Source organism: Carassius gibelio, chromosome A20 (assembly GCF_023724105.1).
Source record: "Carassius gibelio isolate Cgi1373 ecotype wild population from Czech Republic chromosome A20, carGib1.2-hapl.c, whole genome shotgun sequence".
Taxonomy (NCBI): domain Eukaryota; kingdom Metazoa; phylum Chordata; class Actinopteri; order Cypriniformes; family Cyprinidae; genus Carassius; species Carassius gibelio.
Genome location: NC_068390.1, coordinates 8,347,752 through 8,366,189, shown reverse-complemented (window position 1 = coordinate 8,366,189; position 18,438 = coordinate 8,347,752). Strand labels below are relative to the sequence as shown.

At 35.1% G+C, this 18,438-nt stretch overlaps 2 protein-coding genes and 1 long non-coding RNA gene across 3 annotated transcripts; 2 read left to right on the top strand and 1 right to left on the bottom strand.

Annotated features, from left to right (window-relative positions):
* Positions 1 to 1,765: 1,765 nt before the first annotated feature.
* Positions 1,766 to 13,269, top strand: LOC127938857 (ammonium transporter Rh type A-like). The gene is made up of 10 exons (XM_052535755.1): positions 1,766 to 2,050; positions 9,229 to 9,412; positions 9,581 to 9,731; positions 10,451 to 10,598; positions 10,992 to 11,158; positions 11,254 to 11,391; positions 11,482 to 11,603; positions 11,698 to 11,771; positions 12,139 to 12,212; positions 12,341 to 13,269. Exons 1-10 carry the CDS (start codon positions 1,867 to 1,869, stop codon positions 12,413 to 12,415), a joined length of 1,317 nt encoding a protein of 438 aa, XP_052391715.1. The 5' UTR covers positions 1,766 to 1,866; the 3' UTR covers positions 12,416 to 13,269.
* On the bottom strand, positions 6,345 to 9,258 carry LOC127938858 (uncharacterized). The gene is made up of 3 exons (XR_008148829.1): positions 9,119 to 9,258; positions 8,581 to 8,683; positions 6,345 to 8,053 (listed from the first exon to the last, which is right to left on the bottom strand). It is a non-coding gene; the product is annotated as an uncharacterized LOC127938858 (long non-coding RNA).
* Positions 13,270 to 14,941: 1,672 nt separating the features above from the next.
* Positions 14,942 to 18,123, top strand: LOC127939069 (pinin). Its single transcript, XM_052536068.1, has 7 exons — positions 14,942 to 15,157; positions 15,442 to 15,511; positions 15,844 to 15,996; positions 16,240 to 16,298; positions 16,854 to 16,943; positions 17,099 to 17,191; positions 17,414 to 18,123. Exons 1-7 carry the CDS (start codon positions 15,155 to 15,157, stop codon positions 17,462 to 17,464), a joined length of 519 nt encoding a protein of 172 aa, XP_052392028.1. The 5' UTR covers positions 14,942 to 15,154; the 3' UTR covers positions 17,465 to 18,123.
* Positions 18,124 to 18,438: the final 315 nt, after the last annotated feature.

Here is an 18,438-nt window from a genome sequence, read left to right as displayed (position 1 = left end):
TTTCTTAAATTTGATTCTTATACATATATATATGTGTGTGTATGTATACTGTATGTATATGGGGCAATTTTTAAAGAAACACTGCATATGCATTCTTCTACAAGCAAATCATACAAATACAAGCAATCAAGATTGCGAAAGTCATGCTTTTGTAGTTTACTCAGAAAATCAAAAACTTGCACTTTAAAACCCATTTCTAAAAGACTGTGCTTTCAGGCCCCCAAAATGTGGTTGCCGTGAAAATGAATGCCCAATATGTATGAAAAGTTTTCTTCTTTGTTTTTTTGTTTTGTTTTGTTTTTTACTGTGGCGTGTAAATTCCACTGTGGATTTTGCAATGTCATTATTTACATTTTCTGAAAGATAACATGGGTTAGATAATGTAGGGGCCTGAAGACTGTATTCAGGGTGTTGCTAAAGCATTTGTATCACATTGAAATGTGGTCACCACAGTGTATGTGACTTCTATGGCATTAATTATGGTTGTTGGGTCACAGTAAGTGCTTGCTAAGCTCTTAATTTGTATCACTTATATCATTTATATTGAGTTAACAGAGCCAACCTCCAATATTTGGAGCCCGAAATACAATAATTACCAGTTACAATAATAACTAGTTGTGGCCTAATGGTTAGAGAGTTTGACTCCTAACCCTAAGGTTGTGAGTTTGAGTCTCTGGCTGGAAATACCACGACTGAGGTGCCCTTGAGCAATGCAACGAACCCCAAACTGCTCCCTGGGTGCTACAGCATAAATGATTGCCCACTGCTGTGTGTGTGTGTGTGTGTGTGTGTGTGTGTGTCTGTGTGTGTGTGTGTTCACTGGTGTGTGTGCACAGTTTGGATGGGTTATGGACTGAGTATGGGTCACCATACTTGGCTGTATGTCACTTCCAAACACATTAATGTCTGAGTGATCTATCTTCTTATGTAAATTAATATTATTCATAACTTTGAATTCAGATGTAGTTATTTGTTTTTAGTTTTTTTTTTTATTAAAATTTTTTTACAATATAATTCTTTTATAAGATAAGAGATGAAATTTGAAGACACCTATCTTTAACAACAAGCCAGATGATTAAATATATCATTTTGTCGAATTATTTACACTCATTCAAAATTTACAATAAGCTGAGTGTTTACTTTATGCTAATGTTTCTAAAAACTCAAAAAATGTTATAGACATTTCAGAGTGTTTTAATATTGTATGTTTATTTTTTTAAATGTTTTAAAATCATACGTCCCTTTTTGTCGCTCCATGGATCTTTACTGTTAATATACAAAAATATATTATATCTACTACTCAACTCTCTAGCATCAGGGCGTGTTCAGAATAAAAGAGGAAACAAAATACACAGATCCCAAGCAATATAAAAGCAAATTAGAAGGCAGTGATGAAAAATAATAAGTAGTTATCTTTACAGTGTAAACCCATGAAACATTTTTAACATAACAATGTGTAACCAGTCATGTGGTAAACCATGGAATTTCCATATGATACAAATGCAAACAATAATTAAAGTATATAATTAAAGTGTACAATAATTAGTTGTTAACTTTGAGGGCTCTCATATTTATTACATATTAAGCCATATATGCTTATATTTATTTACGTTTGTGCATTTTAAACACTATTCTTCATTTACATAAGGAGGGAGGAAATCCATTCCCACAAATACAGGGGGTGTGACCGTCCCCACCTTAATGATCTCTCTTGCCATTGGTCTTCCAAATCCTGCAGCCAATTCAAAACTGCATGCCACTTTCTGAACTCCCCCCACAAGACCCAGACTGCGTGAAGAGTGTGAGAGGTGGAAACAAGAGGGAGATTCACCCAGAAGAACAGCAGAAACAGAGAAGGTGTTAAGCATGCCATCATATGCCACCAACATGAGGCTCAAGCTTCCCATTCTGGCCTTAACACTGGAAGCCGTGACCATTGTCCTGTACGCTCTTCTTGTGGTATATGACACCGGTGATGCTCACGGACATGATGGGAGTCATGCAAATCCGAATACAACTCATTCAAGCAGCCCGATGACCCTTTATCCCAGTAAGTATTCCCCTGAAAATATATCTATATGCATGTTGTGAATAGTGTATATATGAGGTCTTGTTGTGACATCTAAACTGATCTAAACTTAATTAAGTCTAAAATAATGTTAAAATAGTATTTTGGCTCAACATTATGTTATAACTTTATGTGTCAGATTAGGTGGATACAGTTTGAAAATGGCAGTGACTGGTGCAAAAAAAAATGCTGTTCACATTTAATTGTCGTTGGTCATTGTCTGATTTCATTTGCAAATGAAATTATCTTCTTCAAGATTGATATTTATTCTAGTCGGCCTTGCTATTGAGTTTCATAGTGCTACTCACTCACCAGTGTTCACTGACTGATGGGTTTATATCTGTGAAGGCTTTGGTGGCAATATTCAATAATGTTCATTTAGCACATAAATTCATAAAAATAATCCCTCCGGAAACCAGCTTTTGCGTTCTCAGTAGATAGACAAAGAGGAGATGGGTGTTCATGGTTTTTAGTGTTGTGTTGGTATTTGTGTAGATGTCTATAATGTCTTTGACAGAAGAATTCGAACCAAAATACTGACTGGATGTAAATAATTTGATGTCAACAACTAAGGATAAGGAAAACATTTTCTCTTCTCCTTAAAATATTGATAAGCCTGTTTATTTTGGGCAGTGACCCACCAGTTTAGATGATCTGGTGGGTCTGCAATGATCTGCAGAATCTATTATAAAAGGAATTATTCATTCAAGTAAACAGAAACACTGTATGTTTCCTTTGAAATGTTTTAAACTTTAATTGCACACATGGTTTGCTAATTAGCAGAGATGACATGCATTAGTTGTAAAATGCCCTTATTCTCTTTTATCTTAAAATTGCACTCGTGGTTGTTTGCATGAACACGGTTTGGACTGAAGCCAACTCTTGGGCGTGGAGAGTATGAACATGCAAGATTAGTCTCAGTGTCACATGTGTCCTCAATGTTTCCATTCAATCATTCAAAATTTGGAATCTGACTCATTTTTTTACACTAAGAAGTACATTATAAATTATGAATAACAAGATGTATTTTCAGAGACTATCAATTTAGTCACTTTAATTCATTTTTCATCACAAAACATTCTTAGTAGCTAGTTTAAAATGGGCATATCTGTTTATAAAGAAAGAAAGAAAAAAAGAAAGAAATAAAGAAAGAAATAAACTAATAGTACAAATTCTTTGCCACCCTCTGAACCTGACGACCCAACGCTATCTCACGACCAATTCGTACGTATTTTACGAGGTCGCTTATTCGTACTAATTTGTACAACCTCACTCGTACGATTTTATACGACCCCACTGACGGTTAGGTTTAGGGGTGGGGTTAGGTGTAGGTCATTCATACAAATTCATACGAATTGTGCAACTTGTAAAATACGTACGATTTGGCAACAATCGTATGAATTTGTACGAGTGTGGTCGTACGAATTCGTACGAATAAGCCACCTTGTGAAAAATGTACGAATTGCCGTGAGATCGGGTTGGACGACCTAAAAAAAATGTTTAACCCTTTCACACGTGAATTTAAAATATTCTAGCTGATCCCCCAGTGTGACGTTTTTTAGGCGACCATTATTTTAGAATGCATTGCCTTATTGTTTCCATGGTGACACGTCATGCATGTCATGTGATACAACGCAGCCACAATAGCTCTGTATGACACATGGATCGATTTAATTCAAAATATTCACAAACATGTTCACTATATGAAATATCTGATATTCAGGCTCCGAGATATGTGCAAGTAAATGTATTTGGTAGTTTAAACACGTTTATATCAACTTCACGCTGAATCTGAGCTGTGTGGTTTAAAACACGCAAATTCATCCTCTCCTACTGAAACACGTTTATGTAAGTCTTCAGTAAACTGGTAGAAGATCATAGTAAACTTTATAGTTACCTACACAATCTGTATATATCAATAAAACATGTCGTCAGATTATATTTTTAGGATTTTTAATTATATTTTCAGCTATTTTACAAACTTTAAATGTATGGTTTTGCTAGTCCTTGGGTGTATTTAAATGTCTGAAACTTAAAACAAGCATTACATGGTTGAAAACAGTGAACAGTTTTAATAGTATGACAAGCGCTCAGCATGTCCGATCTCCATGCTAGCTAGAGCACGAAAGCAGATTTTAATTCAGCAGTTGATTACAGGATGCATTAAAAACTTTTGTAATCACACCGGTGTGATCGTACACATCAGCGAACAGCCAAGATTGACCACACTGGTGTTATCATATGCATTAAAGGGTTCAAAGAATATGTGAAAATTCAATCTGATCCTGCAAACAAGATGGCGCTGCAGACAGCCGCGTCAGTGCTTGGCTGTCCAGTGTTTATACAGTTTTTGTTAGTTTTTCCTGTTTTTTGTTTCTCAAACTCAGTAGAACACACCACATAATCTTCTATCGGATTTTGATTATTCGGATGCTGAACGTTATTGTTGGCGAATCAGTGGCACTGATTAAGTGCTTTAGGTAGCAATTGTGAAGCTCCAATTTGGTGGGCCATTGCTTAACATTCATCAATCTCCATACTCTACCCAACAAAATGGGCAGAATAAAAATCATTCTAATTATGATTCTAAAGATAAATAAATAAACAAATAAATAAAATTCATATGTTTTAATAGACTGGTAAAATTAAGGCAGTTTGTCACTTTGGTATATACACACAAGGCATTTCAGAAAGGTGAGAAAAGCTTCAAAGAAAAGAAAATAAAGGACACATTAATCTTGTCAACAAAGATAATACATATACAATATCTAAGTTATGTCACTGTGCTCTAAATTAGAGATGACAGAATGTAATTAAGTTTCTCAAAATACACAAAGAAAGGAAACTTTCCACCCATTAAGAAAATGGGCCTTTGGGACTTTATCAGCAAATCTCTAGCATGTGGGAAATATTTTACTGGGAATATTATTCTGTTTGTTCAGCCAACAGTCTGGAAAATTGAATTGTGCACCTTTATTCAGCCGGCAAGATTATCTGAATTCCACTATGATGCTCTTCCAAAGTTTGCATACATGAAATAGCTAGTGAAAAGTACTTTCATTGGACTTTCAGTGAAAATCCAACCCTAACATTGTAAATATGTATTGCTCTAGATCAACAGAAAGATCACTGGAAAAGACTTGGGTCAAGCGACAGCTGATAAGGGTTGATAACCTCTGTTTCAACCGTGTCATCTAGGAGACAAGGTCTTCACTGGGGCTCTGTATCTGGGGCCCATCTAGTTGTCCTAGTCGCTGACATTCTGGTCCATAAAGGTCATCTCTAGGTGCTGATTCACCATCTGGGCTGGATACGTACTGGTTCCGGGTGACTGCAGTGACCTCGGAATAAGAAAGAAACAGACTAAGCATAGATGCCATTCTTCTAACGTGTAAATGTGTTAGTGTTTTATGTTTAAGCCAGGTTAAAGAGATGGGGTTTTAATCTAGATTTAAACTGACAGAGTATGTCTGCCTCCCGAACAATGTTAGGTAGGTTATTCCAGAGCAAGGGTGCTAAATAGGAAAAAGATCTGCCGCCCACAGTTGATATTTATATTCTAGACATTATCAAATTGACAGTTTTGAGAACTCAGCAGATGTGGAGGACTATAATGCATTAAGAGCTAATTCAAATATCGAGGTGCTAAACCACTCATTACTTTATAAGTAATAAGCTAATTTTAAACCACTTTATAAGTAATAAGCAAAATTTAAAAATCTATACAATGTTTAAATGGGACCCAGTGAATTGTTGAAAGAAACCGGGGGGCTAATATGGTCATACTTCCTGGATCTAGTAAGAACTCTTGCTGCTGCATTTTGGACCAGCTGGAGTTTGTTTATTAAGCATGCAGAACAACCACCCAATAAAGCATTACAATAATCTAACCTTGAGGTCATGAACACATACATTAACATTTCTGTATTTGACATTGAGAGTATAATTCGTAATTTAGATATATTTTTGAGATAGAAAAATTCAGCTTTACAAATGCTAGAAACATGGCTTTCAAAGGAAAGATTGTTATCAAATAGCATACCTAGTTTCCTATCTGATGACGAAGAATCGACAAAACAGCCATTGATTCTTAGACAGTATTCTAGTTTATTACATGCAGAGGTTTTAGATCCAATAATTAACAAATACTTTTTCAGAATTTAGCTGTAAGAAACTCATCATCCAGTTTTATATATCGAATATGCATACCGTTATCTTTTCAAATTGGTATGTTTCGCTGAAATGCAAAGAAAGAGCTGAGTATCATCAGCATAACAGTGAAAAGTAATGATATCTCCCAATGGTAATATGTAAAGTGTGAAAAGTAACATCCCTAGTACTGAGCCTTGAGGTACTCCAAACTGCACTTGTAATATGATACCTCTTCATTCACTGCTATGAATTGATGGGGGTCAGATGATTTGAATATGATTTGAACCATGCTAATGCACTTCCACTAATGCCAACAAAGTTTTCTAGTCTATTCAAAAGGATGTTGTCGTCAATAGTATCGAATGCAGCTCTAAGATCCAATAGCACTAATAGAGAGATACAAACACGATCAGATGATAAGAGCAGGTCATTTGTAACTATAAGGAGAGCAGTCTCAGTACTATGATACGGTCTAAATCCTGACTGGAAATCCTCACATATACCATTTTTCTTTAAGAAGGAATATAATTTTGAGAATATTACCTTTTCTAGTATCTTGGACAGAAAAGGGAGATTTGAGATCAGTCTGTAATTAATTATTTAATTTGGGTCAAGTTTTTTTATGATAGGCATAAAAACATCCAGTTTGAAGGTTTTGGGGACATATGCCCTAATGACTATGACATATTAATAATAATCAGAAGAGGATCTATGACTTCTGGAAGCACCTCTTTTATGAGCTTAGATGGAATAGGGTTTAACATACATGTTGTAGATGATTTAACAGGTTTATGCAATTCTTCCTCTCCTATAGTAGAGAATCAGTGTAACTGATGTGATACTGTAGCTGACAGCTGCATGGTAACAATTTTATCTCTAATAGTATCGGTCTTGGAAGTAAAGTAGTTCATAAAGTCATTACTACTGTGCTGTTGGGATATTTCAACACCTGTTTAATTTAGCCACTATATTGAATAAATACCTGGGTTTAGGTGTGGATTCTTCTAAAAGAAGTAATCTGATATAGCAGTTTTTAATGCTTTTCTGTATAGGATAGGGTACTTTCCTGTCAAACAATACAAAATACATTTAGTTTTGTTTTCCTCCAGCTGGCTCTCTTTAGAGTATAAATGTTCTTATTAAACCACGGTGTAAAAGAGAGATCATCAAGTTGTTCTGAACTATTGGATATGCTGAGGAATTGAAATAAATCAGGAAGATTGCTTACAGAGAAGTCTTTTTTGGTAAAAGTTATGGTTCTACCATACTCGTAACAAGGTTTAGAATTTACAGTTTTAGCTATATGAAGTTTACACAGGACTAGATAATAATCTGAGATATCATCACTTGGCTGCAAAATTTAAACACCATCAACATCAATTCCATGTGACAGTATTAAATCTAGAGTATGATTTAGACAATCAGTAGGTCCTGAAATGTGTTGACTAAGCCCAATAGAGTTCAAAATGTTTATGAATGCTGATCCCAATGCATCATTTTCATTATCAGCATGGATATTAAAATCATTAGCACTGAAAACTTGCAGCCAGTCCTTATTCGTATAGAAAATCAGCAAATTCTTTAATAAAGTCTGTATGGTGCCCTTGTGGCCTATATACAGTAGCCAGTACAAACATCACAGGGGATTTATCAGCCTAACTATTTGACTGCATTTATCACATGTGTATCCTTCGTTGCCAAAGGAGAGAGTTATGTGGCAAGCTATATATGTGGCAAGCGGTGCAAACAACAATAGCAGAAGAAGAAGCCATCACTCACCGTGATTGATGAATAATTCTGACTTACCACTGTTGCATAGTGAACTTGTGAAAACTGCATGAGAGAGATAAACAGGGCAAGAGAAAAAAGAATACGGTAGTAAATGCAAATAGAAACGTGAATGACAAGCTAACTGGCTAACGAATACTAACGCACTGTACATGCGTTGCACGTTGGGAACTAAGACTTGAAGTGCAGTGATGATTTTGGGGGATCCTTTGTTTCCAAAAAACAAAAACAAAATTCCTTTGAGAATTTAGTGTATGCAGTGATAGATCACATTCAGTTGTATATTTGTTTTTAGATGGTTTGCAAAGCAAGATAAGATTGAAATTTGCTGATTTTTATCATTTTGTTTTTATTTAAAGTTTTCCTGTTTAGTATTTTTCTTACTACATCATTGTACAGTGGTTCTTTGTGTACTGTCTGCTGACAGCGTGAGGTATGTTATAAAATGAGGATATGATCATTTATAAAGCCAATAAGCAATACAACTATATAGCAAGCAAAAAAATAAAAATTTAAAAATGAAAAAAAAAAATTGTTTGAGTTCAGTTTGAGCCCTGATTAAAGGGCCTCACCACTAATCTTAGTTGGTAGTTCCTGGACTGTATCCTATCTTTGTGTCCAGGGATGTTGACTGTACAGCTTCCTGAGTTGGATAGTCTACAACTCATTTCCTCTCTGCAGGAAAGATGGGCAAAGGCCAGCAGTACTGGCGCTATGTGTTGTTTAGACAGTCAGTGTGCACATTCAGTTATTGTGAATTTATAGAAATGATTATTCATGTTTGCATTTCCATTCATCCATCAGCGTCTCAGAAGGGAAACACTCTGGATGCAATACATCAGAATGCAGCAGTGTAATATACTATATTAAACTATATTATAGCAATTAGATTTTTACTCCATGAATCAAAGTCAATGCCATGTTCAGAAACTGAAAAAGCTACAAATCTGTCTTATGGTTTGTCATTTTACAGCCAATTAGAACACTGAACACTATCTCTCTTTGTAAACCATCTCTTTAAGTCACACAATAGCTTTGTGTAATAGACAGAAAGAAATATAAGTTGATATGTATTGATATAACACAACAGTGCACCCTTTCAGTGCTGACCTGTTCAAACTGCAGATGCACCAAATGTGGTTCTAGAATGCTGTGAATATTTCAGGCTTCAGATGTGGGGAAAACGCTCTTTCTCATAAACTCTTTATCCATGTGTCCAGTGTTTCAGGATGTACACGTGATGATCTTCATTGGCTTTGGTTTCCTGATGACCTTCCTAAAGAAATATGGCTTCAGCAGTGTGGGCATCAACCTGTTGCTGGCTGCCTTTGGCTTGCAGTGGGGTCTTCTCCTCCAGAACATCTGGCACATGCATGACGGAAAAATAAAAGTCAGCATCGATAGGTAAACTCAACTTTTTGGTTATGGGAGGATTTTGGGTGACTGACGTGACACAACTGATTATTATTTAATCGTCTATCAAAATAGGTATAAGCTAGATTTTCTGTTGTACTTGATTGAATAAGCCTATGAGTAAAACTTTTTATCCATCCCATATTTCCTTCTCTGCAGGATGATTAATGCTGACTTCAGTACAGCGACTGTTCTGATTTCGTTTGGAGCAGTTTTGGGAAAAACCAGCCCTGTCCAGCTTCTCATCATGACCCTGCTGGAAATCACTGTCTTCTGCATCAATGAGCATTTGGTTGTGGAAATCCTTGAGGTTTGTACAGGCCCATTACTTCATACACCTAAATCGCTGCACATACTCCAATGAGGATTTGTTTTAGTATTCTGGAGGAATCATTGTGAAGCCACTTCCATCCTTATTTGATCATTAACTTTATTTGGTCTGCACCAGATCAAGTTCTTAGAGTAGGTTTAAACATTATGCATCGTTTAATTTTAATACTACTTTTAATTAGGTTGAGGTTCCTTAATATTAGTAGCAGAGCCTCTGGAAATTTCATGCTATCTGGGACTCCCTTTATTACAAACAAAGTGGGGTCAAAGATGAAGGAAAAGCAGTTAAGGCAATGTACTGTCCCCTTCCTAAAGTTGGCTGAATAAACTTAATGAACAGACCCAGTGTTCCAATAACAACTGAAACACAGTGTGCAAAAGATCTTCTTCATATTGAAGAACATATACAGGGGGTATAGAAAATAATCACTGTCCTTTAAAATAATCATTCAGGCTGCAAAGCAACAAAATGGGTATTTTAAAGGGGGTGATTCTTCTCTAAACCCACTGTAGTGCCTGGATTACCTGGAGATAAGAAAATAAACATTTGATTATTATCTTGATTAACTACTAACAAAACAAGCCATTCTTGTCTAAATGGAACACGTCTGACATTGAACAGTGCTGGCATCACTAGGAGACGTAAGCAGCAGTCAAACATACCATCTGGTATTCATAAACATTCTTGTCTCTTAACAGGTTTCTGATGTCGGTGCCTCCATGACCATCCATGCATTTGGGGCTTATTTTGGATTAGCTGTCGCTCGTGTTCTTTATCGCCCTGGTCTTCAGGACGGCCATGAGAACGACAAATCCGTCTATCATTCAGACTTGTTTGCAATGATTGGTATGTGTGGACTATAAAACAGAATATAAAGCTAAGAAATCGGCCCCTTATTGAACTCTCTAACCAGATTTGATTACATGGGTCTTACTTGCCCACATTTTCTCCTAGAGCTTTATTTAATAATGTTTGTATATGTAAGCATGATTTTCAGTCATTTGTCTAAGTACAAGGGGACTGGCAATTGGTCGATGCTATATTTAAATGAATGAGGTAAGATATTGACACACAGCACGTTTAGTGAAGTACCAAACCAGAATTCCATGTTGGTCGCAGCAGGCAAAACATACCTAATGTTGGATATTTCAGCAGGGGCAGTCATATAAATATTTCACCAAACATTGTGTCTGTAGCTACTCCTAAACATTCACCCTTCCACTCTTCCTGCGTCTGTAGGCACAGTCTACTTGTGGATGTTCTGGCCCAGCTTTAATTCAGCTATTGCTGAAGCTGGCGATGCTCAGCTAAGAGCTGTTATCAACACCTATTTCTCTCTGGCTGCTTGTACTCTCGCTGCCTTTGCTACCTCCAGTCTGGTGGAGAAGAAGGGGAAACTTGACATGGTGGGTCATGCTAGTCTCACGCTATTTTACCAGATCTGACATTATAGCAGTTCATGATCCTTATGACTTTTGTCCTATTGTCTTTTGTGCTATAGGTTCACATTCAGAACGCCACGCTGGCTGGAGGAGTCGCGGTGGGTACCTGCGCTGACATGAACATCCAGCCGTTTGGAGCAATGTTGATCGGAATCACTGCAGGCGTTATCTCCACCATTGGCTTTAAGTTCCTCACTGTATGAGTTTCCTTCATATCCCAGTGACTCCAGTGTATTAAAAATCAATTACATATTTATTTGTATTTATTTGTTTATTTTTCTACTCAGCCCATACTCGCCTCCAAACTTAGAATCCAAGACACCTGTGGTGTGCATAACCTCCACGGCATGCCAGGCATCCTAGGAGGCCTTGCCGGCATTTTGGCCGCAGCACTAGGAAAGAAAGATGGGTAGCTTGCAGTTCTTTACATTGCATCTATAGATATTTGCTATTATCAGTATGGCGACAAATGGGTTTAATATCTCTGTGCTTGTTTATCCCAGTGTTTCTCCAGGTTATCAGGCATGTGGTTTGGCATCATCTCTGGGGTTTGCTCTGGTGGGTGGTTTGATCACAGGTGGGTAATAATACAAACACTTTCAAATCTGCAAGATGTTGTAATGTATAAATAAAGTAAATGGATTTGATTACTGTATATGAGGATGCAACTCATGCATAAAAATTGCATGAATATATTTCTTCCTAGAAGAGCTTAAACTCATGTTCTGAATTACAATCTGTTTTGACATACATTTTAACCATATTAAATAGTAATCATTTATCATATTTTTATTGTTGCCAAGTAACAAAAAATATATTTGATATAAAGAGTTACATACCATGAAACCAACATGAATTCAGAAAGTACATTTTAAGAAGCACAAACAAATGTAATACAAATAAAAATACAAGTACAAAAGTAAATATGTTCATACCTTCTCCAGGTCTGATTATGAAGATCCCATTCTTGGGGCAGCCACCTGATGAAAACTGCTTCGAAGACTCGATCTTCTGGGAGGTACGTCAGAATAATTGATATGTTAATGGTATTTTGAAATGCAAGGACATGCTCACAACTGTTCTAATGCTCAGGAACATGTCTTGTAGCTAAAAAGTGTCATAATTGTGGATGCTTTTGATATGCAGGTACCTGAGGAAGAAGAGGAACACGAAGAGCATTTGACTCATGGCGATTATTCCACAAACAAAACTGAGGCTTGAAGCTCTGCTCCACACCAGCTCACTTCACAAATCAAGAGACCCGGTCCAACACGCACCTCAGGGGCTGTTCAGCTTCAGCATCTACTCCACCTACTAACATCTTCAACAGTCAAATCCTCATAAGTACTAAGAGATGTTGTCAATTATTTTGTAACGGGTGCTTTTCTAAATACATGAAGCTACATTTTAAAAACACCTTCAGTTAGTTTTATAACACTGATAAGTGTGTCTCAAACCTTCTAGGATTAGGAATTATATAATGAAATTAAAGATGTTTAAAAGTAATTACAAAAAGCTACCAAGCTAGCTCAAAGTGTAGGTCAGTTATTGTGGTCATGTAAATGCTCATAACTGAATAGTTGCTCATTGTAATGTGCCAAAACCTTGTGCTTAAGTGTCTGTTATCAAAGTAGTTCATTTTACTTTGAATATGCTTTTTTATTATTATGTTTTGTAGACCCAGTTTTCATCATCACTAGACATTTTGACCAATGCTTGTTTAATGTTCATATATATATTAAAATCATGCAAATTAGTCCACATCCAAAGAGAGATCCTTCAACTTTCTTGCAAAATTATGGTTGCTTATCATTGTGATCAGTAACAACCCTTTATACAATGATATGTGAAGTATTTTAGGCTATCGTATCCCAAATAACTAACAAATATATTATTAACTTTTATACTTTCATACAATGTCTAATACTTTAACAATAAATGCCGTTTTGAATGATAAAGAGGTCTTACTGCAAGCTGACTCACTGATTCAGTTTTTGTGAATGTATGTTATCATATGCCTCACTTTGTGAACAAGTCTGTGAATGCATTAAACTTCTACTTGTACATTTATAAAACCTGCTATCTGAATTCTTCTTTGTTGTATTGATTTTACCGAAGGCTGTTATGTTCATCTGTGATGTATGAGTATAATCAGGATTTAAATGGTTTGTTTTAACATCTTTGAGCAACAGCATTTTAGATTTTTTTTTTCTTTTTTTTTGCAAACCCATTTTTTTAATCATCGCAAGAAATGCATAGATAAACTTTTATAAGGGTTTTTGTTTAATATCATGCCTAGTCCACATCTAGATCCTTTAACTTTCTTACAATAATAGTTTTCATTAAATACTATTTAACACCCGAACCCTGAAAAACTAACAAATACGTTGTCAACTTAATCGTCAGACGTAACACAAAAGATATGCAATGCTTTCAGTGACCGTGAGGGGCAAAATGTCTAACTTTTTAGCATCATTTATTCGTGGGCGCCCTCTGTAGGAAAAGTCATGTATTACAGAGTAAATATTGCCTCCTTGTTGTGATACAATAAAACCAATGAAACATTATTTTGTTAAATAATACACAATGAATTTACTTTAGATAAGCAAAGACAAAGCTGTAACTGGTATCTTTGAACGACTTGCCAAATTTCCAGTGTTCCTCTAGACATTGTTCTTATTGGTTTGCATTTAGAAAATTTACGTTTACGATTATGATATTTGGCTAACAGGAAAATAAGGTTTTTGAAGGTGTCATTTTTCTTTTCACATTCATGAAAACCAAAATTACATTTATAAAAGTAAATTCAAAATTAGGATTTACATAACATTTGATAAAATTAATATCATCAAAATGCAGTTGTGTATAAGCAATTACAAAATAAATGTAAAGAGATGTATTTAAACTTTCAGTTTACACTACAGTAAAACAAAATTAGAAAACTACAATTAAAAATAACGTCAATAAAGAGATAGAACGAAAACAAACAAGGATGTGCAGACTGTACACGTTCTGAGTGCTTTCTTGTTAAATGAAAGTCAAATTGTAAAGAAATATATATATATATATATATATATATATATATATATATATATATATATATATATATATATATATATATATATCTTGTTAAAAATACTAAGAAAACAGGTTTAAAATTCACAAATTTACATTTCTGAACAGAATCTAAGAACAGAACTGGGTTTATTACAAAACAGGCATTGGGATCCGGTTCAATAAATAAATAAAAATAGTAAATTTGGCATTCATTGAAAAATATTGTAAGATAGTATTGGAGAAAACAAAAATATTAATAAACTAACATCTTTCCAGTCCTGACAAGTATGCGTGCATGACCAAAACAAATGAGTCTCAGTGTTATTTTGAATAATTTATATAAGGCTATCAAAAAGACTGTTCCAAAATGAAACATAATTTTTTTTTTTTTTCTTAACAGTGAAACGAGTGAAACGTGTCACTAAAAGGTGTACTGACAGGTTCAGGAACGGGAACTGTTCCTAATAATAGAGTAGCCTATTATTTTTCCCATATTTGTCATAGAAAAGTAAGGACTACCGTGTGATGACGCCGTCTGCGTGTCGCTTCAATAGACATATAAATACCTATTTATATTATTTATTTTATATATATTAGGTATTTATATGTCTATGGTCGCTTCTAAATCGAACAGGCATTCAATTTGCATATCGTGCTTGCGTCGGTTACGCGCTTGCGTTGCGGAACAGTACCCGGATGATGTAGTGTGCGTGACGTGTGACGTGATCAAGATGGCAGCGGTGTTTATCTCATTGCACTGATCGCAGAAATGAAGAAGAGTCATTTATATTCCACGCAGCTTATTTTCAGAACGGATTATATTCATATCTGGCTATTCTTCTGATTTTTCCGATTTTTGTTGTGGTCTGAAGGACCGCATTTTGAAGACAATTTAATATAAACATGGTAAAGCGTTCAACCGCTTACATTAAAAGCCTTAAACCTTCAGATGAATCTGCAATTCTTTGGTGCATGTTTACAGACTTTTGCTTCTAAAGATTCTATATTGATAACGTGTAGCGTATTTGTGAAGCAAATAAGCAGTTGACTGTAGAAGGACTGTAACGTTACACACTGACTTACCTTAACAACATTTTGAGCTTCATTTAACGTTAGAGCATTGTCCATGTTTTGAACATTGGAACAGGTCTGGATGCTGAGTTGTTATGCTTTATTTGTTATCTTTTTAGTCTGCCAAAGTGGACACCGTGGAGAGAAGAGAGTCGAGTACAACCAGCAGAAGTAGTTCTCACAGCAGAGGTGAGTTTCTCTCGAGCAGTGCATCTCACTTCTGGTCCTCGCTGCACACTTTCTATCTATCTCTTATCGCTTTTCATACGTTTGTTCACTTCGACCCTAAGTGAAAGTGAAGTGTAGCCAAGTATGGAGTCCCAAACACACACCGCGGTCTCACCTCAGTTGTGGGATTGAAGAGAGAGACGTAAATTCACCATTATGAACTGAATCATGTGTGTTAATAAATAACAACTGATCTGTGTTAGGAAAGAACATGTGATGAACAATCAATAACCCTGAACGGCCAAACATGCAGAAATGATTTTTGCTTACAAACACAGTGTATATATTGACAGGAAGAGAAAACGAAAACCGGAAACGAGCAAGAAGCCGAAGCAGATCGTCCTCATCATCTTCCAGTTCTTCATCTTCCTCCTCCTCATCCTCTTCTTCACGGTCTTCATCCGGCAGTTCTTCATCACGTAGTAACTCCAGCTCTAATAGCTCAGGTAAGTTAAATAAATAAAAAAATATATAAAATGATGTATTATTTATCATAAAAAAAAAGTCTTTAAAAAAAGTCCGGCTTCACTCCCAAGGGTATATAGTCCGGAAGGAGAATTTTTGTAGATGTAAAACTTCATTATTTCGCATACTTAATTAATAGCAAAAGGAAATTGAAATAAATTGATTACGATGATGCAGCAGATCTTAATAAGAGATGTCAATGTGTTTTGTGCTTCCACTGCTAGATTCATGCAAAAAACAAAGAAAGTCTTCAAAGAAAAGGAAAGAGAGACATGGGAAAAAGGTACCTGGGTCATTCATTTATTTAGTTATTTATATTCAGTTGAAGCTGTATAAATGTGTACTTTTGTCCAGAGCTGTCAGAATAAGAAAGTCTAAAGGGATAATTCACACCAAAAATTAAAATGCTTTCATTTATTCACCCTTAGTGTTAAAATCCTGTATATTGATTTTTTTTTTCTCACTGTAGAACACAAAAGCAAGCATTGTTAAATAATTGTACACATATATTGACTTGCAATGTCAGTGAGTAACCAGTGACTGGCTAACTGGCAAAAAAAAAAAAAAAAAAATATATATATATATATATATATATATATATATATATATATATATATATATATATATATATATATATATATATATATATATATACCCAAATTTTTGACACTACATTTGTGAAACCATTCCATTAAGAAACTTCTATCTTGTGTCTTTTATTATACATTTAAATTATGTGTGTCTCTGCGTGTGTATTTTAAAACTGTTCGATGTTCATTGATGAAATGTTGTTTTGGAATCAGTTTTCACTTATCTGATTTTGCTATTATTATTATAGAAAGGAAAGAAAGAGAAGACACGCAAGCGGAAGAAGGAAAGGGGACACAAAGGGCAGGACGACAGCTCTGGGCCTGTTCAGATTTCAAAGGTACTTTTTTCAACTCAACTCAAAACCTCATAGTGGCCATCACATTTTAGCAATGTTGTGCTATAGTCTCTTTGCTTCGGTTGATTTCTATTTTTATTAAACGTTTCTGTAATTGTTGCGAAGTTTAGTGATATAACAATTCCTGTCATCCCCAGTATCTTAAGGAAAAGAGGAAATCTGGCAAATACAGTATGATTTCAGGGAAAAAGATTAAAATGAAAGTGAAAAAGTCAAAGAAGGACAAGCAGGTGAGTCTTTCATCGTGCAGATAATGCATAAAAACACTAAAAAAACAACAACTAATTACACATTTGATTTTAAAATAAAGGCATGGAATGGATATTGTCCTCTGCTGATTTGATCTTTAATGATTGCTGGTGAAAATAGTGTTAGAATGAAACCAGGTTAACTATAGTCAGGTTAACAGTTTTGCACAGATCTTTACTTTTATTTAATTTCTTTTTAAACAGAGGGACAAAAACCGAGCCGAGCTGCTGGAGTTCTTAAACTCCACTTTCTGATCGAGTCCAGACCTGGAGCTGCAGAAACAGACAACCCTTTTTTTTTTAATTATTATTATTATTTACCTGATCACCACTCAGGGAAAGATCATTTTCAATTATTAATGTTTTTGCCTGATGTCATATGTTGGCAATTCCTTACCATACATGCCATGTGGATGGTTGCTGTTTTCTTTTTCTTCTTTGTTTTCTTTTCTTTTCTTTTTGTATCCAGACTGTGTCCTGAAATCCTTAGATTTGATGTCTAATTAACTGTACTCCTTTTGAGAACTGTAGCATGGATGTTACATGTTACTGAAATTGTAAAAAAAAAAATAATAATAATAATAATATTCTTGTATTCTAATTTTTAACATAGAAATAGAATCAGTCCAAATTTATTAGGATTTTTTTCAGAAGAGATTTAAATCATTTATGAACCGTTTTCACTGATTCGCCAGGGAGATCAAGGTTGTATATCTAAAAAAAACATTATAGATACAACATTGTAGTGGTGTTGTTCCAGTGGTGTTTCATGTTATCCCATGATAATCTGTGGATTTTCTTTGTTGAGCCAAATGCAGAGGCGTCACTAGCAGCTAGTTAAAAGCTTTGTGAGTCACGTGCATCTGACTGTGCTGATAACAATACTGTTGAATAAATTTCCAGTTTGTGTCCTTCATTTTTTGGTATCAAATACATAAACATTTGTTAGAAACTGGTTGGAGGGGTTTCTAACTTTTGACAAAATCATTTAGATAGTTGGGGAAGTGTTTTAAGGTATGCTTGTTCCACACAGGATTTATTACTGCATGAATAATAAATATTAATCTGCAGCATAGCCTTACAGTTTCGTCTGTCAACAGGCATTGGCTATATTATAATATTCATCAATAACTCTGCAAAATAACGTAAAGTTCTGTAATATCTTCTCTATATATTCATGTATTGAGGATACATTCTTGACAATATTTGTGAAAGTTTTGATACTATCA

Bases quoted from the DNA above. Each gene is read 5' to 3' on its own strand.
- LOC127938857 (XM_052535755.1), top strand. From the start codon at position 1,867: ATGCCATCATATGCCACCAACATGAGGCTCAAGCTTCCCATTCTGGCC. The intron at 2,051-9,228 runs GTAAGTATTCCC...CCATGTGTCCAG, and splicing joins CCCGATGACCCTTTATCCCA to TGTTTCAGGATGTACACGTG. The intron at 9,732-10,450 runs GTTTGTACAGGC...GTCTCTTAACAG, and splicing joins TGGTTGTGGAAATCCTTGAG to GTTTCTGATGTCGGTGCCTC.
- LOC127939069 (XM_052536068.1), top strand. The intron at 16,299-16,853 runs GTACCTGGGTCA...TTATTATTATAG, and splicing joins AAGAGAGACATGGGAAAAAG to AAAGGAAAGAAAGAGAAGAC. The intron at 16,944-17,098 runs GTACTTTTTTCA...TGTCATCCCCAG, and splicing joins GGCCTGTTCAGATTTCAAAG to TATCTTAAGGAAAAGAGGAA.